We start from the raw sequence: 15014 nt of genomic DNA, 5'->3' as shown, positions 1-15014 counted from the left end.
TCCAAAAATGTACTGCTAAGGTAAACTTATGAGAATAATTACATGACTAGATGCTGAAAAGATTCACAAATTATATATTTTTTATTGCATACCGAATAAAGAACTATCTCTGAGCTCGTAGTTGGTGAATGATGATAACCTGCTATCGTTTAGAAACATTGATATTAAATTTGTTCTGAGCAGCGTACCAAAAGGTTGTGGCAGCCGCTAGCAGGGAACAACCACGGTGTCCCCACGTATAAAATATTTCCACAAGCAGAAAACATCATTTCATGAAACACACTGCACGATCAGTAATTAAAAAACGTGTTTAATGTTGGAATTGGTGATCAAAGCACCGTTTTGTAAAAGTGTGCCCGTTACAAAACGAAAGTTTAGCATTCTAACCGCGATCATTTGGGCAGGGACGCTGGGGACAAAACCATGAGACAGAAATCTTTTAGAGCGTAACTCAATTACGAAGAGTGTTATCAATGATAAAACGGCTGATGATAGGTGTGTGGAGCAATTCCTTGTTCCCGTTAATTTGTGGTTCATCGTTGCACACAACGTTGTGATGCTATGTGAAACTCGTTTGATGGTGCATCTATGATGTAACAGTGGAACTGACATGAGTTTTGCATATCTTTTTTTGATTTGAAAGAAATTTATTTATTGAATCTCCTCATACAGCAGCACTTGAATAGCATGCCGTTCTTGTTCGCAGAACTGACCTTGATCCAAAGACCTTTGGATCAGACGGGAATCGATGCACTGACTCGCACAACGAACTCAGCACAACGAACTCAGCACAGAGGTATGCTGCGACCGCAGCGGTAGTCGCAACACACAGGCCATAACTTGTGCAACAGCCTCTCCCACGGGCACCCATTCCGAGGAGCTCTTCGGATAAAGATAGTTTCCAGCAACTTAATATTCACCTGCCAGAGGAATGCGTCAAAAATTGGATTTATCTTGGGCATCTCCAGAAAAGATGCCATGCAGTTTTCCTTCCATTCTTCTCGAAGAATGCATTTTCACCGTACATCGCAGCAACCAATGCTTCTAACTCCCACCAAGAAGTCGTATTGAATGGGTCATCAAGCTTATCTTTCGTGTGTAAGGAGGTAAAAACAACTTCGTACAAAAACAAAAGCTTCTACTCCGTTTTACAAACAGAATCAAAGAAGCACGTCCTAAATAACAATGCTTCGATACTCAGCAGAATCATTCAAAAATTCAGATATAACAATAAAGATGCATTTTAAAACAATGTCACAACAACGAAAAGGAACGGAAAGATCAATACGTTGAAATAGCCGATATTTCATAACTTTTTAATTGAATCACACTCGAAAGCAAGCATCTACCTCGTCATAAATAGGTCCAACACGCTCGAAGGATTTACCATGCCTTGCTTTGGTAAATTCCAGCGTGTTGGGATCAATTTCTACCAGCACATAGGAAGAAATAAAGGCGAAATGTTCAAGTGACTTGAATTTAATGCATTTTGATAACATTTTGACGAAAGGCGCGGCTTTGGTTTTGTGCATCACGGTGCAATACCGGTCTTCAAACAGGTTGCCATTGCCTTCAATGTAAAGTTCACGTATATGCGCTATCTGGTCTCGTATTTGTGGTATTTCCTCAGGCATAGACTCAAAATATATTTTAAGAACTTTAACGGATGATGGTAAGAAACTGAGTGTGCAGGTTTCAAAAACAAGGTCTGCATTGATTATTAGGACCTTAAGATTGCAACACCTGGTCATTCGTCTCAGATCAGCAATATTATAGCTGGTATTCTCGTTCATGATGTGTTTGCTAGGCTCAGAAATGTTCAATAACCTAAGATTTGGCGGCAAGCAATTGAAGAGTGCACCAGAGAACTTTTTAGTGCCAATATCAAGAATCTGCAGGTTATTTAACGCTTTAAGACTGCCATAGTTAGTCGCGGAGAGTGCAACGGATGCTAATTCAATCTTTTGAATTGTTGCTGCCTTCAAGGTATTTAAAATATGCCCAAGGATGTAATTCACCGCTGCATTCGCAGTTTCGTAGAACAAAATCTCCTGCCTACTGCACCTTTGCGGATATTCGCTTGATAGGAAGCTTGCATATTTTTTAGAAGCGTTTTCATATCCAGGAATCAATTTCATGATGTTAACGTATGCTTCAGCAGTTAGCCCTGAGTTATAAATAAACTCGCTCTCAAATTTTAGATTTCTAATGTAGATAAAACTAGAAAGCATGGATTGGACCATGTTAACACTTCGACACACGTTTTTAAAGCACAAATTATCCACACGAACCGAACCAATGATGTTAATATCAGCGGTTTCTTCCATTGAAAAGCGTATTTCTACTTCCTCAAGACACGCTAAGTTTTTGACATCAATGCTACCGCTAAAATTTTCAATTACAAGCCTTTTACACATCTTGTTTAACACGATACATGAGCTGTCTTTCATGGTGACATTCCTCAGTTTGACGTGCTCAAAATGGTCCTGGAACATCACTTGTTCGTTCAGTTCCATATTTTGGATGGAGAGACTCGAAAGATTTTGTGATCCTTCGACAGGTTCTGTCTTTATCTTCATATTCTTTGTAAAATATAAAGTTGTTCCTACCGATAGCGTCAGGTCAAAGAGTCCGGCCGAGTAGGCAATCTCAAAATATTTGTTTTGGGCACACAGCGTGATTTTAGAATCTGCACACAAAGTAACAGACAGAATCCTCACGCTCTCAAAATCACTGTTAAAATGCATTGAGCCATCAATTTCTGCGCCAAAAATGTAATAGCGTCCACCACTGGAATCTTTTCCCTTGCAATATTTTAGAGAACCACTCTAACTCGATTCTTTAATCAAAGTTATATGGTTAAGATCAGCGTGTTCAAGGATCTTAACTCTTACTGAGGTATCATTCAGATTAACGCTTTCACAGCTTTGATCAAACGTGAAAGTAACGTTCTCGTTAACTTTTGACTTCAGTACGCTGATAGAGCGAATATGGTCTGGAAACGTAATATTTTCATGAAATTGTGATTGAACAAATGATAATTGCTTTACAGTATGAGGAATAATACAGGCTGAACCGAGCTGCTTGTGGCTGAAGACAACCTCAACATTTTTAACATCCTCACGCATTGATTTAACGAAGTCAACGGATACAGACTTGGCTATCACTGTGGATAAATTTCCTATGGTACTTAAAATGCCTGGGTTAAGCGAACTGTGTATGCCATCAAATTCCAAAACGACCTCACGAATGCATTCATTTTGTAAAAACTTGCACTCAGAAATGAACGCAAGTTTGTTGTTCAATATTTCGCTCTCTGAGGTCAGCTCAGGTTTTGTCGCATCGTAATTATCACGAATATCACATATTGTTACTACTAGCGAGGATTTGGCTGCAACTCCTTGGAATTTTTCATGGAGAACGTCGCACTTGGAAGCGAACCAGTCATACGAGATGGTTAATTTCTCAATTAAACACGCTATCACTAATTTGTCTAGCGTGAACTTTTTCCAAAAATCCATATAATTGACTCTCATTTTGAGTGCCATTGCTGTCAATTCACTTTTATTCTTCAAAGCGGAAATCATGTTCGAGTTCACCATTTCTCTGAAGATTTTTGCGCTGTCACTAGTGCCGGCAACAATCGTTGATAGGTGTTTGAGCTGTTGGGTAGAGCTGCCGGGATAACGGGCAATGTCGAGCAGTTCTTGGAGGAACACGGGGTTGTTATGAAGATGTAGACAGATTGTCCATGATAACAGTAAAAGAACATCATCGTTGTATGGAAATAAGTGAGCAAATATCGAACAGATTTCTTCGTCCGTGAACACCGTATCCTTTTCTGCCGATAGATAGTAAATTTTTTCGAACGTAGCCTTGGAAAACGGCACGCTTATAATTTTGAAGCTCGTATCGCATTCGTCCTGGATTATGTCTTGGTACGACTTGTTCTTGATATCTCTGTCATGAAAGATTTTGCTCACATACGCAGTACTGTAACCGGTATATTCGTTCGTCTGCTTCATTTTCTTGGAGTCATGTCCTGGATCGCATTTCTTGGTATCGCAGAGTGTTTCTGTCGGTGGTATCGATGCACATGTTTCCAAAAAATTCTTCATTCTTGTACTTTCCAAGGTCTCAAAAACCATGTAATCCTGAGGCTGCTCGTTTGAAGTGGTTTGAAACAGCAGAATGTACTTCAAAGTAATTTCAACACAGCTATGTAAGTTGACTCGCATGGCGTGGTGTGCGAGTGTTCTTTTATACTTTTATTATATCAAATTTACCGTATTGGTACGAGCCTTTACGGAAAATTAAAGTCATTATTAATTAAAATGTTGCCTTATAAAGTAAATGCCATTCACATCATACACTGGGACCAACAGCCAAAGCATAGAGAAGAAAGAATATGACGTACTTGGACTTAAACATTGAGAGAGTACCAGCGAGACGGGAGAGTTAGCTTGGATGAAGGTGTTTGTTGTGGTAGTACATAAACGATTCCTAACAAATAATGAGTTTGCCTATGAAAATATCCGTGCAAAACATCTGAGTAAAAATGCTTTGCCATTAAAAAACTTGGTGCTGTGATTTTGTCCCTAATTACCTGCTAATTGGCATTTTGCCAATACCACCATTTAGATGGTGGCAATCGACACTCAAAACTACACCAAAAATGAACAAATGTGTAAAAATATTGTGCATCATCAGCAAACCTGAACAATGAGCTGAAGCTACTATGCTTTGTTTCATTGTATTCTGGTCCTCGTACGGCTGATCGGCCCGTCACTCATTTTCCTTTAAAGTAAAAAATCGTAATTAGCACAACCATTTTGTATTATACGCCATAACTTTGTATTTTTTTAATATGTTGTTCGTTTGGAACATTCTACACTGTTCTTAGATCAAGAAGACGTTTCGATAGTGGTTGATACATGAGAACTGTGTCCATGGTGAACAGGTACACGGAATACATAGGGGAACGCTACTACATTTATGAGAGAACCTTCTAACAGTTTCGGCCACTGCTATGTCCGGTTCAAAAGGTAAAAACACGAATGGTCCATCTGAAACTTTTATTCACGATTCCTTAGTCATGTTGCATCAACTCCAACATCTGTTTGGGCCTCACCAAATAGTTGAAAGTGACCGGGTTGTTGGTCTTCATGCTCTCTCGTTCTAATAGGGTCGGCATAATATCTTGTTTTCCGCTTGTCAACCAGCTGGCAAACGATTTTTCCGCATGGGTTGGCTTCAGCGTGGGCTTGGCAAGCTCTTCTGCCATGGCCTGATCCCTGGCAGCTTTCTTTACACTTTCGGTTGCTGCCGCTTTCCTCGCAATTGCGTCCTTCACGCTTTCATTAGTCAGCGCATCCGATAAAATTCCTTCCTGCGCCTTAGCGGCAGCCGCCTCCGAAGCTAGGGGATCGTCCATGCCGGACGAAAATGGCCATGACATTGCTAGCGTGCTGAGCATGTAAATGCAAATAATCGTAGAGTGATTCATGGAATTATAGCTTTTTGCGTTTTTAAATACATCGAGTTTGATATGTGACATAAATGTTTCACTTTCTGGTGAATTTTGTGTTGTAGTAAATTTGGCTTACAGGTTCTGACAGCAAGATTTGATGTGTTGAACTGATTTGTACTTTTCGTGTGCACCACCAATCAAGTATCGTTCTGTGATTGCTGAGGCTGATGGTGCCGTGAAATGTTTTGGTTTTGAGCAGATTAACCACGTTAGCACTCGTTCCTCGTATCAAGTTGTAGATACAACCGATGAAAAGCTGTTTTACCTTTTCTCTAGCCCTATCCGGAACGCGCAAGTTGTTTGCCCGGTTCTACTTTTCTTACTCCGTCACACGATCGGTAACTTTGTAACCTAGGCAACACGTCAGAGCGGTAAAAAGCGTTTAAAATCAATTACGTTCTATTTTCAACGCGCTCTGACGTATATTGAGAGGAAATGATTTGAGACCAGGATATACACGTAAAAATATGCAAAGCAAAGATGTGAACAGTGAAGTGTACTCTATCTGAGTGTTTAATTGGTTTACAATGTATTTCTGTTCATACGTACGCCACGTTGTAGCTCATAGTGTCCCTGCGAACGCATTTCAACTACGTCAGTTCAATGAGTAAGAAATGCACCCGAACATCGAACTTTCGGTTGTTCCACAGGACAGCTTATGGATAGGTAACTGCTTACAGAATCGTTCTCCTCACATTAACATGGCAGGTTCCTCTAACAACGACCACAATGGTGTGGTTTTGAACCGTTCACTTTTTTGTTTGCCATCCGGCACATTCTCCGTAACTCTCTCGTTTGTTTGAAACGGTAGCGATTGGTCTATCACATTGATTTGAAACGAATGCCGAGGTACCACCTGTACAGTGCTATTTATTATATCACCAGGACAATATCTGATGGCTGTGATAGGTTGGCGGCATTACCATGTGTTATAGGTTACACGGAATGCACTGCTAGTATCGTTGATATGCTGAGCAAAATGGATTTAATATCGGATACTTAGTTCCGGTTTTGGCAAAATACGGGCAAATGAGAAATATACTGCGTAAAATTGGTGCAACACTGCGTATACCAGAAGCGCAGCAGAGCATCCTGATATAATTTGCTATTGCAACATTTCATGGTATTGTTATACGCTTTGTATTTGCGCTGTAGGCTCTGCTTTGATGAAAGGTAAGACAACCTTTACTACGGATGTGTTTCCTGTGAAACCTTCAAAACAACAAGCGTAAAGTTCTTTCATAAACTTCTTTCGTATGATGTGCTGCTTCACACAGTAATTGTCCCGCTATTCTGTAAAGAAATGAAATGTGTGATTAAACAAATTTTATCTTAATAATTTTAAATTGGTGCCTCCATCATTTTTCCATGGTTGAAAGAAACATTCTTTCTTGCCATCTGTACTTTTTAGGCGCCATCTGAGAGGTGCCTGAAGTTCAATTGCTGAGACGCGCAAAAATTTTATTAATCCATAATTCACCTTTTTAAGAGCTGTTCACCCAATGCTAGAATGATGCTTACTTGTACCTTCTGAGCATTCTTCAAGACTCCTACCAAAAATGTTTTCCTATTTTCAATTGATACAACAAGTCCATACGTCCATCACAGCACGTAAATTACGTTCATTGAATTCTTCCGAGCCTGTCGTTTTCATTGGTCACATCAAGTCCATAAAATGGTCATAATACCATTTTGTCCCCTTTACATGATGAGCTTCTACTACACATACATGCTGTTTAACAGCTGTGTGGTTTACAGCTCAAGTCTTGTGTTTATGGCCATATTTCCGGTGCTAAGTATCAGGGACCTGCTGGCGAAGTACCTTCTGGGGATGATGAAGATACGAATTAAGTAGATGAGAATGGCACTACGGATTGTGTGGGGACATGGTGTTTGGGAAGAGCTTAAATAAAACATGTGAATAGAAATTAAGTAGATGAGAATGGCACTACGGATTGTGTGGGGACATGGTGTTTGGGAAGAGCTTAAATAAAACATGTGAATAGAACGAGTTCAACGATATGTAGCAGATTTATCTTTGAGAACCGGTTTATAGGCGTGTCTACGCTGCATACCTTTTAAAGTGCACTAAACGTTGTTTACCGCGTATGAACACCAGCGGTTAATAAAGAACACGAACCAGCAGAGTAATCAATCGATCAGGTATAAAACCACTGTGAAGCGCTCACTCGTACATTGGTACAATCATACCGTATATGGTAGAAAATGAGCATGGTGCACCGGTTTGAATGGTTACACCTTTAATTCACAAGAGGGTCCTTTCGTATCAGAACGAGGCAATGATATGGTGGCATCCCCACATAAAATTCTTTGTACGATTTTGCAAGTTATTTTTCGTTTGCAGCTCGTTTGTTCAGCCATGAGGACAGGATCTTTACTTCGATCCCAGCATCGTAAAGAATGCGAGCAACAACACCAGATAAAGTAGGAAATGCCTTTGAACATCGCACAAACAAGAAAAGAACGCGATGTGATATGAACGAACCAAAATTGCTTTAATTATTCTTGTTTGGTAAATGGCAGCAGAGGACGCAAAGAGTTGCTTCATCGATGTGTCAGGCACCTATTCTATTCCATCCTCGTGCAGGTTAGCACTAAAATACTTTTGGCGATGCGCCATTCCATTTCTAAGTCGCACACCAAGCGTTCTCGAGCGCTTCCTCACAGCAAGTTACGCCACTCACTTGTTCGCAGGCGGCTTCACCAAGTACCCCTCGCGTCTCAGATGCTCGGCCATCATGTTGTCCTCATCCCTCAGCGACTCCTTTTCGTGTTGTATGGCCATTTGAATCAACTCTAGCCTGTCTGCCTTCTTGGAGACAGCACTCACGAGCAGAACGTGCGTGATTAATCGCGTGAACAGCATTGCGCGTATTCTTTTGGTCGCTTTTGTGCATTTTGATGAAACCGTATGTGTTGATTGCGTATGAGAATGACGTGTCGTTAGGAGATGAACCGATAGCAGATATGGCGCTGTTTGATGATCGGTACACGTGATAATGCACGTAAAGCGGTTCAAAACCGCAGTGTGGTTCTGTTCAACGGTTGAGATGCGCCCTAAATTCCGCTCGTTTTTTTGTGCTCTGTAATTTGCTACAGAAATATTTCTGCTTTGATCCGTGGTGCCATTTTAGTGCCTCTCACGCCACCTGCCCTAATAACCTTTTCAAAACAGCTTGTGTTTGGTGCCATCACAAATCTCGTGCGCAGTAACTCTCCAAATTATTATATCAACATCATTTGCGAAAGAATGTGGTGTTTTTCTCCTCAACACGCACCAAATTCGCACGTAAGTACCGCTTAACTCCCATTCCACGTTGTGCCGTACAGCACAAATTTGCAGAGCTCAATTAATTTTTAAATCCATCACATAACCGTTTATTGCTCGGCTAGCAGATAATTAAGACAAAATTTATTTTTGGAATGAATTGCTGTGCTGTTTGCCGGCTACGTGCTCTAAAGAGCTGTTGTCCATGAACAGGAGGTGTGCATTCAACCAAGTTATTTCCACGTCTAAGCAAAACATACCGCTCCTCAGTTCAAACTTGCACGGTCCGATTCATAGCTTCCCACAAAAGCGCCATTTACCCGGTCATTTACTCGCATGGTCCGCTCGTCCTTTCTGACAGATGGTCGGGCAAGAACGGTGCTGACTGTTGCAGCGGTAATCGTTTCCTGGCAGAGGAGCGGTGGATGAAAAGAAATTGCTGATTGTTCTGTGAATGTAGAACGGTGCCTGTGCCCAACAAAAGTTGATCGGCACGGTTCAAACCGTTGTGGGGAACTGCGCGTCTTCCAGCAGCATTTGCTGAAGAGCGTGCTTCTAAATAAACCGCTTGCAGAAAAGCACATCAGCTGATCTCAGTGCCGTGATTCTCCTTCTTGTGCTGGATGAAAATCAAAGACACACGAACCGAAAGAAAGCGCAGTTCTTGCGGTTGAAGCGATGCTCCGCCAATTGTGCGTACACTCGATGAGTGATTATTCGTTTTTCTTGGTGCAATACGTTAATTAAAGGTTTTCTTCGATTTTCATGATTACAAGCTGCTCACACGCAACCAAATTTACTGTTTAAGGCAAGAATTGAGCGCTCTCCGTTCTGCGTGTAGAATGCGATGGACTGCAACAACACTTAACTGCTGCTCATGGCGCTTTAATCGCTGCTGAGAACGACCACAAAAAGATTATAACGAAGTTTACAGCCATGAACGATCCGTGATATGACCGCGTTTCCATCCGTTTTACATCCAAAGCTGTTGTGAGCGGGGATCAGAACAATTCGTGGCGGCAGTTCCTTGCCCGGCTCAACCGCCGAAGGAACCGGACATTAGCACTGCGATCAACAGCTGGTGACAGCAGAACTCGCCAACAAAATAAGCGGCTGATGCTTTGCAAAGAGGATTTGACGGTTAATTTGCGCCAAAATTTACTAAAACGCGCATGGAACTGAAACGCTCTTCACAGCGCTGCTGCGAAGATGCAAACCTCATGCCAACAACAGATTACGCTCTTCTACTCACACGTCCCGTCTGCACGTCGTGTTCTGGGCAGCACAAAATTTGAAATGTCCCCATCCCGTTCGATGAGCCGGTCAAATCGTCCATACTTCTGAGGTGCTCGCCATAATCGATGAGCAGGTCAAATCGTCCATACTTCTGAGGTGCGCCCCACAAACCATAAACAAATTTAACCTGCCCTACACCATGGTTCAAACGATCATCCCCATGCAAAGCATCCTCCGAGCAAACACAAAATTACGTTTCTGCCCAGCAGAGCCGGGCAAGAGCTAAAAACATTTTCCCAACAGCACACTTCCTTTAATTACAGCTCCTCCGGTCTTCTATGTATCATCTTGTCCAACCACTGAAAAGACTGCAAAATAGGGCTGCTCATATCGGTGATGCTCTCGTTCAGCAGACTAACATACGTCACCAGAACCGGCTGCTCCATGCTGTCATCATTCTCTATCCCCGTCTCCTTCTGTATCTGATCCATCACATCTTGGTTCTGCAGAATGCTGTTGGAGTCGTGCTTGATCAGGTCTATCTTATTCATAAGCACTGCTATGGGCGGCTTCTTCTTCCCAACCTGTATTTCTCTCACGCTCTGGTACACCTCCTGGACCAAGCAGTACCGCTTCGTGTCGTTCACATCCACTATGAACACGATGCCATCGCAGTTGTAGAAGAACTCCTGCCATGCAAGCCGTGCACTCGTGTGCCCGCCCAGGTCCATTATGTTCGCCTTCATGTTGCCGATCTCAATCTCGCTGTTCATGGGGTGGTGTGTCGGCTCGTACGTGTTCGTCACGTCCTCCTTCAGCTTGTGCAGGAGAGTGGTCTTTCCGGCATTGTCTATGCCAAGGAATAGAATGCTGGACGGCTTGCTGAATATCGAGCGTATAAAGCCTGCTATCGTATTCTCGTACACCTCAAGAATACGATTCTTTAGATTTGCGAAAAATGTCTGAACCGTGGCCATTCCAGGGGTAACAAAAATTTATTTTTTAATCTATCACGTGCCACGCCGTGCAATGAGCGGCAGCCAACGATCACAACACACCGCTTCCTGCACGTGTTCTGATAAACGGACACGCTTGTGGTGCCTCCTGCAACGAACGTGTTTTGTAATTTTTGTGTTTCAAATTCGGTGTGACGTGCCCGCACCGCAAAAGTAGCTGCTGAATTAAATTTGGTGGCAAGCTAAGCCGTTCAGACGTACCAACACGGAGCGTTTGCTGATCGAACCGATGAAGCAAACGTTTTCATGGAACAGCACCGCTCCCGTGTTCAATACCGGAACGGTGCACGGCCCGTTCAACCGTGAGTACGTGTTAAATGACCGTTCGTTCGTGTCACATCAACAAACCCTCTTCAACCGCGGCAGGTACTTTTTGTAGATTCAATCCGCAGTTTAGTCCTTCTCTGCTGTCCGGCTGCGCATTGTTACCGGTAATTTCATTGCTGGCACACCTTTTCACCATTTTTACACGGCCACCTCGAATAAATGAACACGTTTTGCATGAAAAGAGGTGCGCGCACCAGCAGCACTCCTTCTGCTTTGCACGTTGTGCAGCAACCGTAAGATTTTCTTGCAATTCCGCGCCATGTCAGATCAAAGGTGCGATTTGTTCCCTTCACTCGTTAAAACGGCAATCATCCATTAAAAACGGAAGTATCCGTGCAAAGCACTCAAACATGTTTTACCGTGTTTTGTTCATCTGCTTGGCGATGAGCCTGATCATCCATTAAAAACGTACCCGTGCTTGTGTCCAGGCCTAGTTCATTATTCATGCAAAGTAGATTATTCATGCAAAAGCACTATTCATGCAAAAGCACTATTTATGCAAAAGCACTATTTATGCAAAAGCACTATTTATGCAAAAGCATTATTTATGCAAAAGCATTATTTATGCAAAGTATATCACCCAGTTCTACACCACAAGTACGTTTGTCCTCCCCGCGCCACCAAAACAACCCTTTCCGCCAAGAAATCAATCCGGTTGCACCGTTTTGTCCCATAAAATCGGGTGGTGCTCAGAACGTAGCGCTTGGAGATGAAAAGCACGCTCGCACGCGCCCAACAACATAAAAAAGCTGATGAAATATAGCACTTTAACACACGCATACCACCCACTACATCTTTTCGCCCTCTTTGCGCTTCTCCACCACCCGCCTTCCAAGATAGGAAACCGAGTTGGCCAGCGAGTTGCTAAGAATCTCGTAGTCCGAGTTGATGAAGTAGCTCATGAAGAACACGCTATCGCATCCCTTCAGGTAGCTCTCCAGCTCGTTCAGAATGCTGCTCCTCTCTGTGCGGCTTATCACCGGCTCAAAGTCCAGCTCAACGGCGAAGACGCGCTGCATGCGATGCACGGTTAGGTGCCCGCGGAATTGCAGCTGGAAATCAACAAAGAAGAAATTTATGCCTGTCGGTGTTATCTCCCACGAGAGCATGCCCAGGTTCTCAAGCTTGGCCTTGAGGTGCGGAAGTGTTATCGGAGAGATGTAAATCATGTTGAAGCGGATGAACGAGTCCTTTTCGAATACTGCGAGGATGTTTGGAAACGTTGGTGATGTGAACACGTGGTTGAGCTGCTTGAGATAGTCGTGCATAGGGGTGCATGCTTTTGGCGATTTAAAGAAATGTGGGTGAGGAGATGGGTGAGGAGAAGGGTGAGGAGGGCGGTAATGAGAATGGCAAGAAAATGATGAGCGAGGTGAATGGCAAGAAAATGATGAGCGAGGTGAATGACAAGAAAATGATGAGCGAGGTGAATGGCAAGAAAATAATGGGTGAGGTGAATGACAAGAAAATAATGGGTGAGGTGAATGGCAGATATGGGAACAAAGAGAGGGGTGAAGAAGAAGATAAGAACGAGAAGAGATGGTTCAAGTGCAGGCACGGCAGACCAGAGGTAAAGTAAGGCAGTTGCCGGTAATGCCGTACCGCAGCAAAGCTACGTGCTCGCTGTAGAAAATAAAATGGTGAAAGGCATAAAATTAAGGTAAATTAAATATTTTGCATCAGGCACGATTTGAATGTTTGTTCGTGCAATAAATCACCGTGCTAGTGCGGTGCTAAGGAACGGTTTACTATCAAAAATTTCATCCTTTATTGCAGCAGCGCTCCGTTTCCGTTCAATAAACGCTTCGCAGGCCGCACCGATCTAAAATACGGCACAATGCGACCGCCATGCCGTAAAAGTGCTTTACATCCATCCGCATGATACCGTGCTCACTCTCACGCTGCCATTTTAAGGCTTTCTATCACGTGCTGGCCCGTAAAATAGCTTGGATAAACAACCTTTCCGAGAACTGTCACGAAGAACAAGCAGAACGCGCCACAGCAGATGGAATACACGCAGCACCCCAAAATATTAATCCTGGCCCTCAAATTATTTATGTACACCCTGCACGCGTAGATGGCCTGGCACATCGCACAGATCAGGGCCACGATGGCGCTGACCTGCGGCACAGCGCCAATCAGCAGGAAAGACGGCGCCAGGAACGCAAGCGTGAATTTCAGTGCATGCAGGTGATCGGTAAACTCATTTTCGTTCCGGAACACAACGGTGTGAAGAGCGCACAGCAGGACCGTAAAAACATACGAGAGCACGAGTATTATGCCGAACAGGAGGTGCGCGGGCACAGCATTGTCCACAAATGCAAGGGATGCTGCGAGTGTTAGCAGGGCCATCAGCGGTGGAAACACAAAAAAATCTAGGACTACGCTGTAGTTGCTGTCGGAGACCGGGGGTGGCACGAACACAAAGGCAAGCAGAAGGTAGTACAGCTCGGTTAGGAGCACGGACAGCAACGGGGACTTGTTGTGTGCAGCTGAGTCTTTCATTGCAGTTTCGGTGCTTTCGTACGTTTTCTGTATTTTTATGTGTTGCCGATGAATAAGGGGTGTCCGTTTAACGATCTTACTGAGCAAATCTGTTCTTGTAATTAAAAAGGATGTTAATTTGGTGAATTGTTTGTTAATTTTTTGGCTTGTGATATCAAATCGGTGTTTTTTGATCTTTGTGATGCTTAAAGGAGCCTGATGGCAGAGTTAGCACGGAAACATGCGTAGCATGGCAATGCGTGGGTTATGTGCTGATGGCGAAAGACAAAAATTAGCAGAACGGGAACAGCATTGCGCTCCTACGGACCGGTCCTAAGCAAATGGTGAATTATCGCGGTGCATGCGTGCTGTTGCTCCGGTATTTTGCAAGGGTGCGTTTTTGTTCAACTTGGTGTTTCTGCCAGGTCTGTAAAAACGTACCTGCACAAAAATACGAGAACGGTACCACGAACAAATCACGATTTTCCTTTTTTTCCGTGGCACTCATATCGGCAGTTGTTAAGCACGCACGTGTTCACCAAACATTTTACAAACTTTCTGACGGGCTGCTGCCAGCCGTGGTAAAAACACCTTTTACCTGTGGAACGTGCCGTTCAGCCTTTCTACCGGTACCGGTGGAGCAGTGGGAATGACGGCGGAAAGATCACCGCGGGGACAGGAGAGGGTCTATTCGTGTCCGGAAGCGAAAACCAAGGAGGAAAAATTGCGCCCTAGGGATTACGTGCTTCGCAGCAATGAACACGGCTCATAGGCGGAAATGGTGCTGTGCGTGTGCCAAAGAAATATCATGGGGTAGACCGTGTGAGAGAAAAGATTGGAGTGCCGCAGATGAACGGTAAAAAATGCAAAAGAATGGTAGAGCTGGCAATTTACCGCTTCACTTCCTCATCACGTTTAATCCGCAGTTCCTGATGTAAACAATTCCTCACCACAATTTCCCTTTCCCTAATCCCTACCGTACAAAAAGAACATAAAGCATGTGCAGTGCAATTTAACGTATTTTATACCAAAAAATGGGCAAAACTGCTACTCCACCGTTTACAACAAATATTTAAAATGAAATGCTTTTAACGTGAATTGCTCGCTTTTATACCGAACGTGCACAAAAGAA

General features: G+C 43.3%; 7 protein-coding genes across 7 annotated transcripts; all 7 read right to left on the bottom strand.

Annotated features, from left to right (window-relative positions):
* Positions 1-297: 297 nt before the first annotated feature.
* On the bottom strand, positions 298-612 carry VCUG_01201 (uncharacterized protein; the record flags this gene model as incomplete). The annotated part of the gene is made up of 1 exon (XM_008076028.1): positions 298-612. One exon carries the CDS (start codon positions 610-612, stop codon positions 298-300), a length of 315 nt encoding a protein of 104 aa, XP_008074219.1.
* A 713-nt stretch (positions 613-1325) lies between these two features.
* VCUG_01200 (uncharacterized protein) lies at positions 1326-2747 on the bottom strand (the record flags this gene model as incomplete). Its single annotated transcript, XM_008076027.1, has 1 exon — positions 1326-2747. The coding sequence occupies one exon, from the start codon at positions 2745-2747 to the stop codon at positions 1326-1328; it is 1422 nt and encodes a 473-aa protein (XP_008074218.1).
* Positions 2748-2828: 81 nt separating this feature from the next.
* VCUG_01199 (uncharacterized protein) lies at positions 2829-4238 on the bottom strand (the record flags this gene model as incomplete). Its single annotated transcript, XM_008076026.1, has 1 exon — positions 2829-4238. The coding sequence occupies one exon, from the start codon at positions 4236-4238 to the stop codon at positions 2829-2831; it is 1410 nt and encodes a 469-aa protein (XP_008074217.1).
* An 820-nt stretch (positions 4239-5058) lies between these two features.
* Positions 5059-5557, bottom strand: VCUG_01198 (uncharacterized protein; the record flags this gene model as incomplete). Its single annotated transcript, XM_008076025.1, has 1 exon — positions 5059-5557. The coding sequence occupies one exon, from the start codon at positions 5555-5557 to the stop codon at positions 5090-5092; it is 468 nt and encodes a 155-aa protein (XP_008074216.1). The 3' UTR covers positions 5059-5089.
* A 4660-nt stretch (positions 5558-10217) lies between these two features.
* VCUG_01197 (small GTP-binding protein domain) lies at positions 10218-11032 on the bottom strand (the record flags this gene model as incomplete). The annotated part of the gene is made up of 1 exon (XM_008076024.1): positions 10218-11032. The coding sequence occupies one exon, from the start codon at positions 11030-11032 to the stop codon at positions 10373-10375; it is 660 nt and encodes a 219-aa protein (XP_008074215.1). The 3' UTR covers positions 10218-10372.
* Positions 11033-12186: 1154 nt separating this feature from the next.
* VCUG_01196 (uncharacterized protein) lies at positions 12187-12666 on the bottom strand (the record flags this gene model as incomplete). Its single annotated transcript, XM_008076023.1, has 1 exon — positions 12187-12666. The coding sequence occupies one exon, from the start codon at positions 12664-12666 to the stop codon at positions 12187-12189; it is 480 nt and encodes a 159-aa protein (XP_008074214.1).
* Positions 12667-13153: 487 nt separating this feature from the next.
* On the bottom strand, positions 13154-14250 carry VCUG_01195 (uncharacterized protein). Its single transcript, XM_008076022.1, has one exon. The coding sequence runs from the start codon at positions 13901-13903 to the stop codon at positions 13295-13297; it is 609 nt and encodes a 202-aa protein (XP_008074213.1). The 5' UTR covers positions 13904-14250; the 3' UTR covers positions 13154-13294.
* Between the last annotated feature and the right edge of the window lie 764 nt (positions 14251-15014).

The sequence above is a fragment of the Vavraia culicis genome (assembly GCF_000192795.1).
Source record: "Vavraia culicis subsp. floridensis unplaced genomic scaffold supercont1.17, whole genome shotgun sequence".
NCBI classification, from domain to species: Eukaryota; Fungi; Microsporidia; family Pleistophoridae; genus Vavraia; species Vavraia culicis.
Note: the sequence above shows the minus strand (reverse complement) of the source record. Positions and strands in the feature narration are given on the sequence as shown.

Excerpts from the sequence above, each read along its gene's own strand:
- VCUG_01195 (XM_008076022.1), bottom strand. The coding sequence starts at position 13,903 with ATGAAAGACTCAGCTGCACACAACAAGTCCCCGTTGCTGTCCGTGCTC.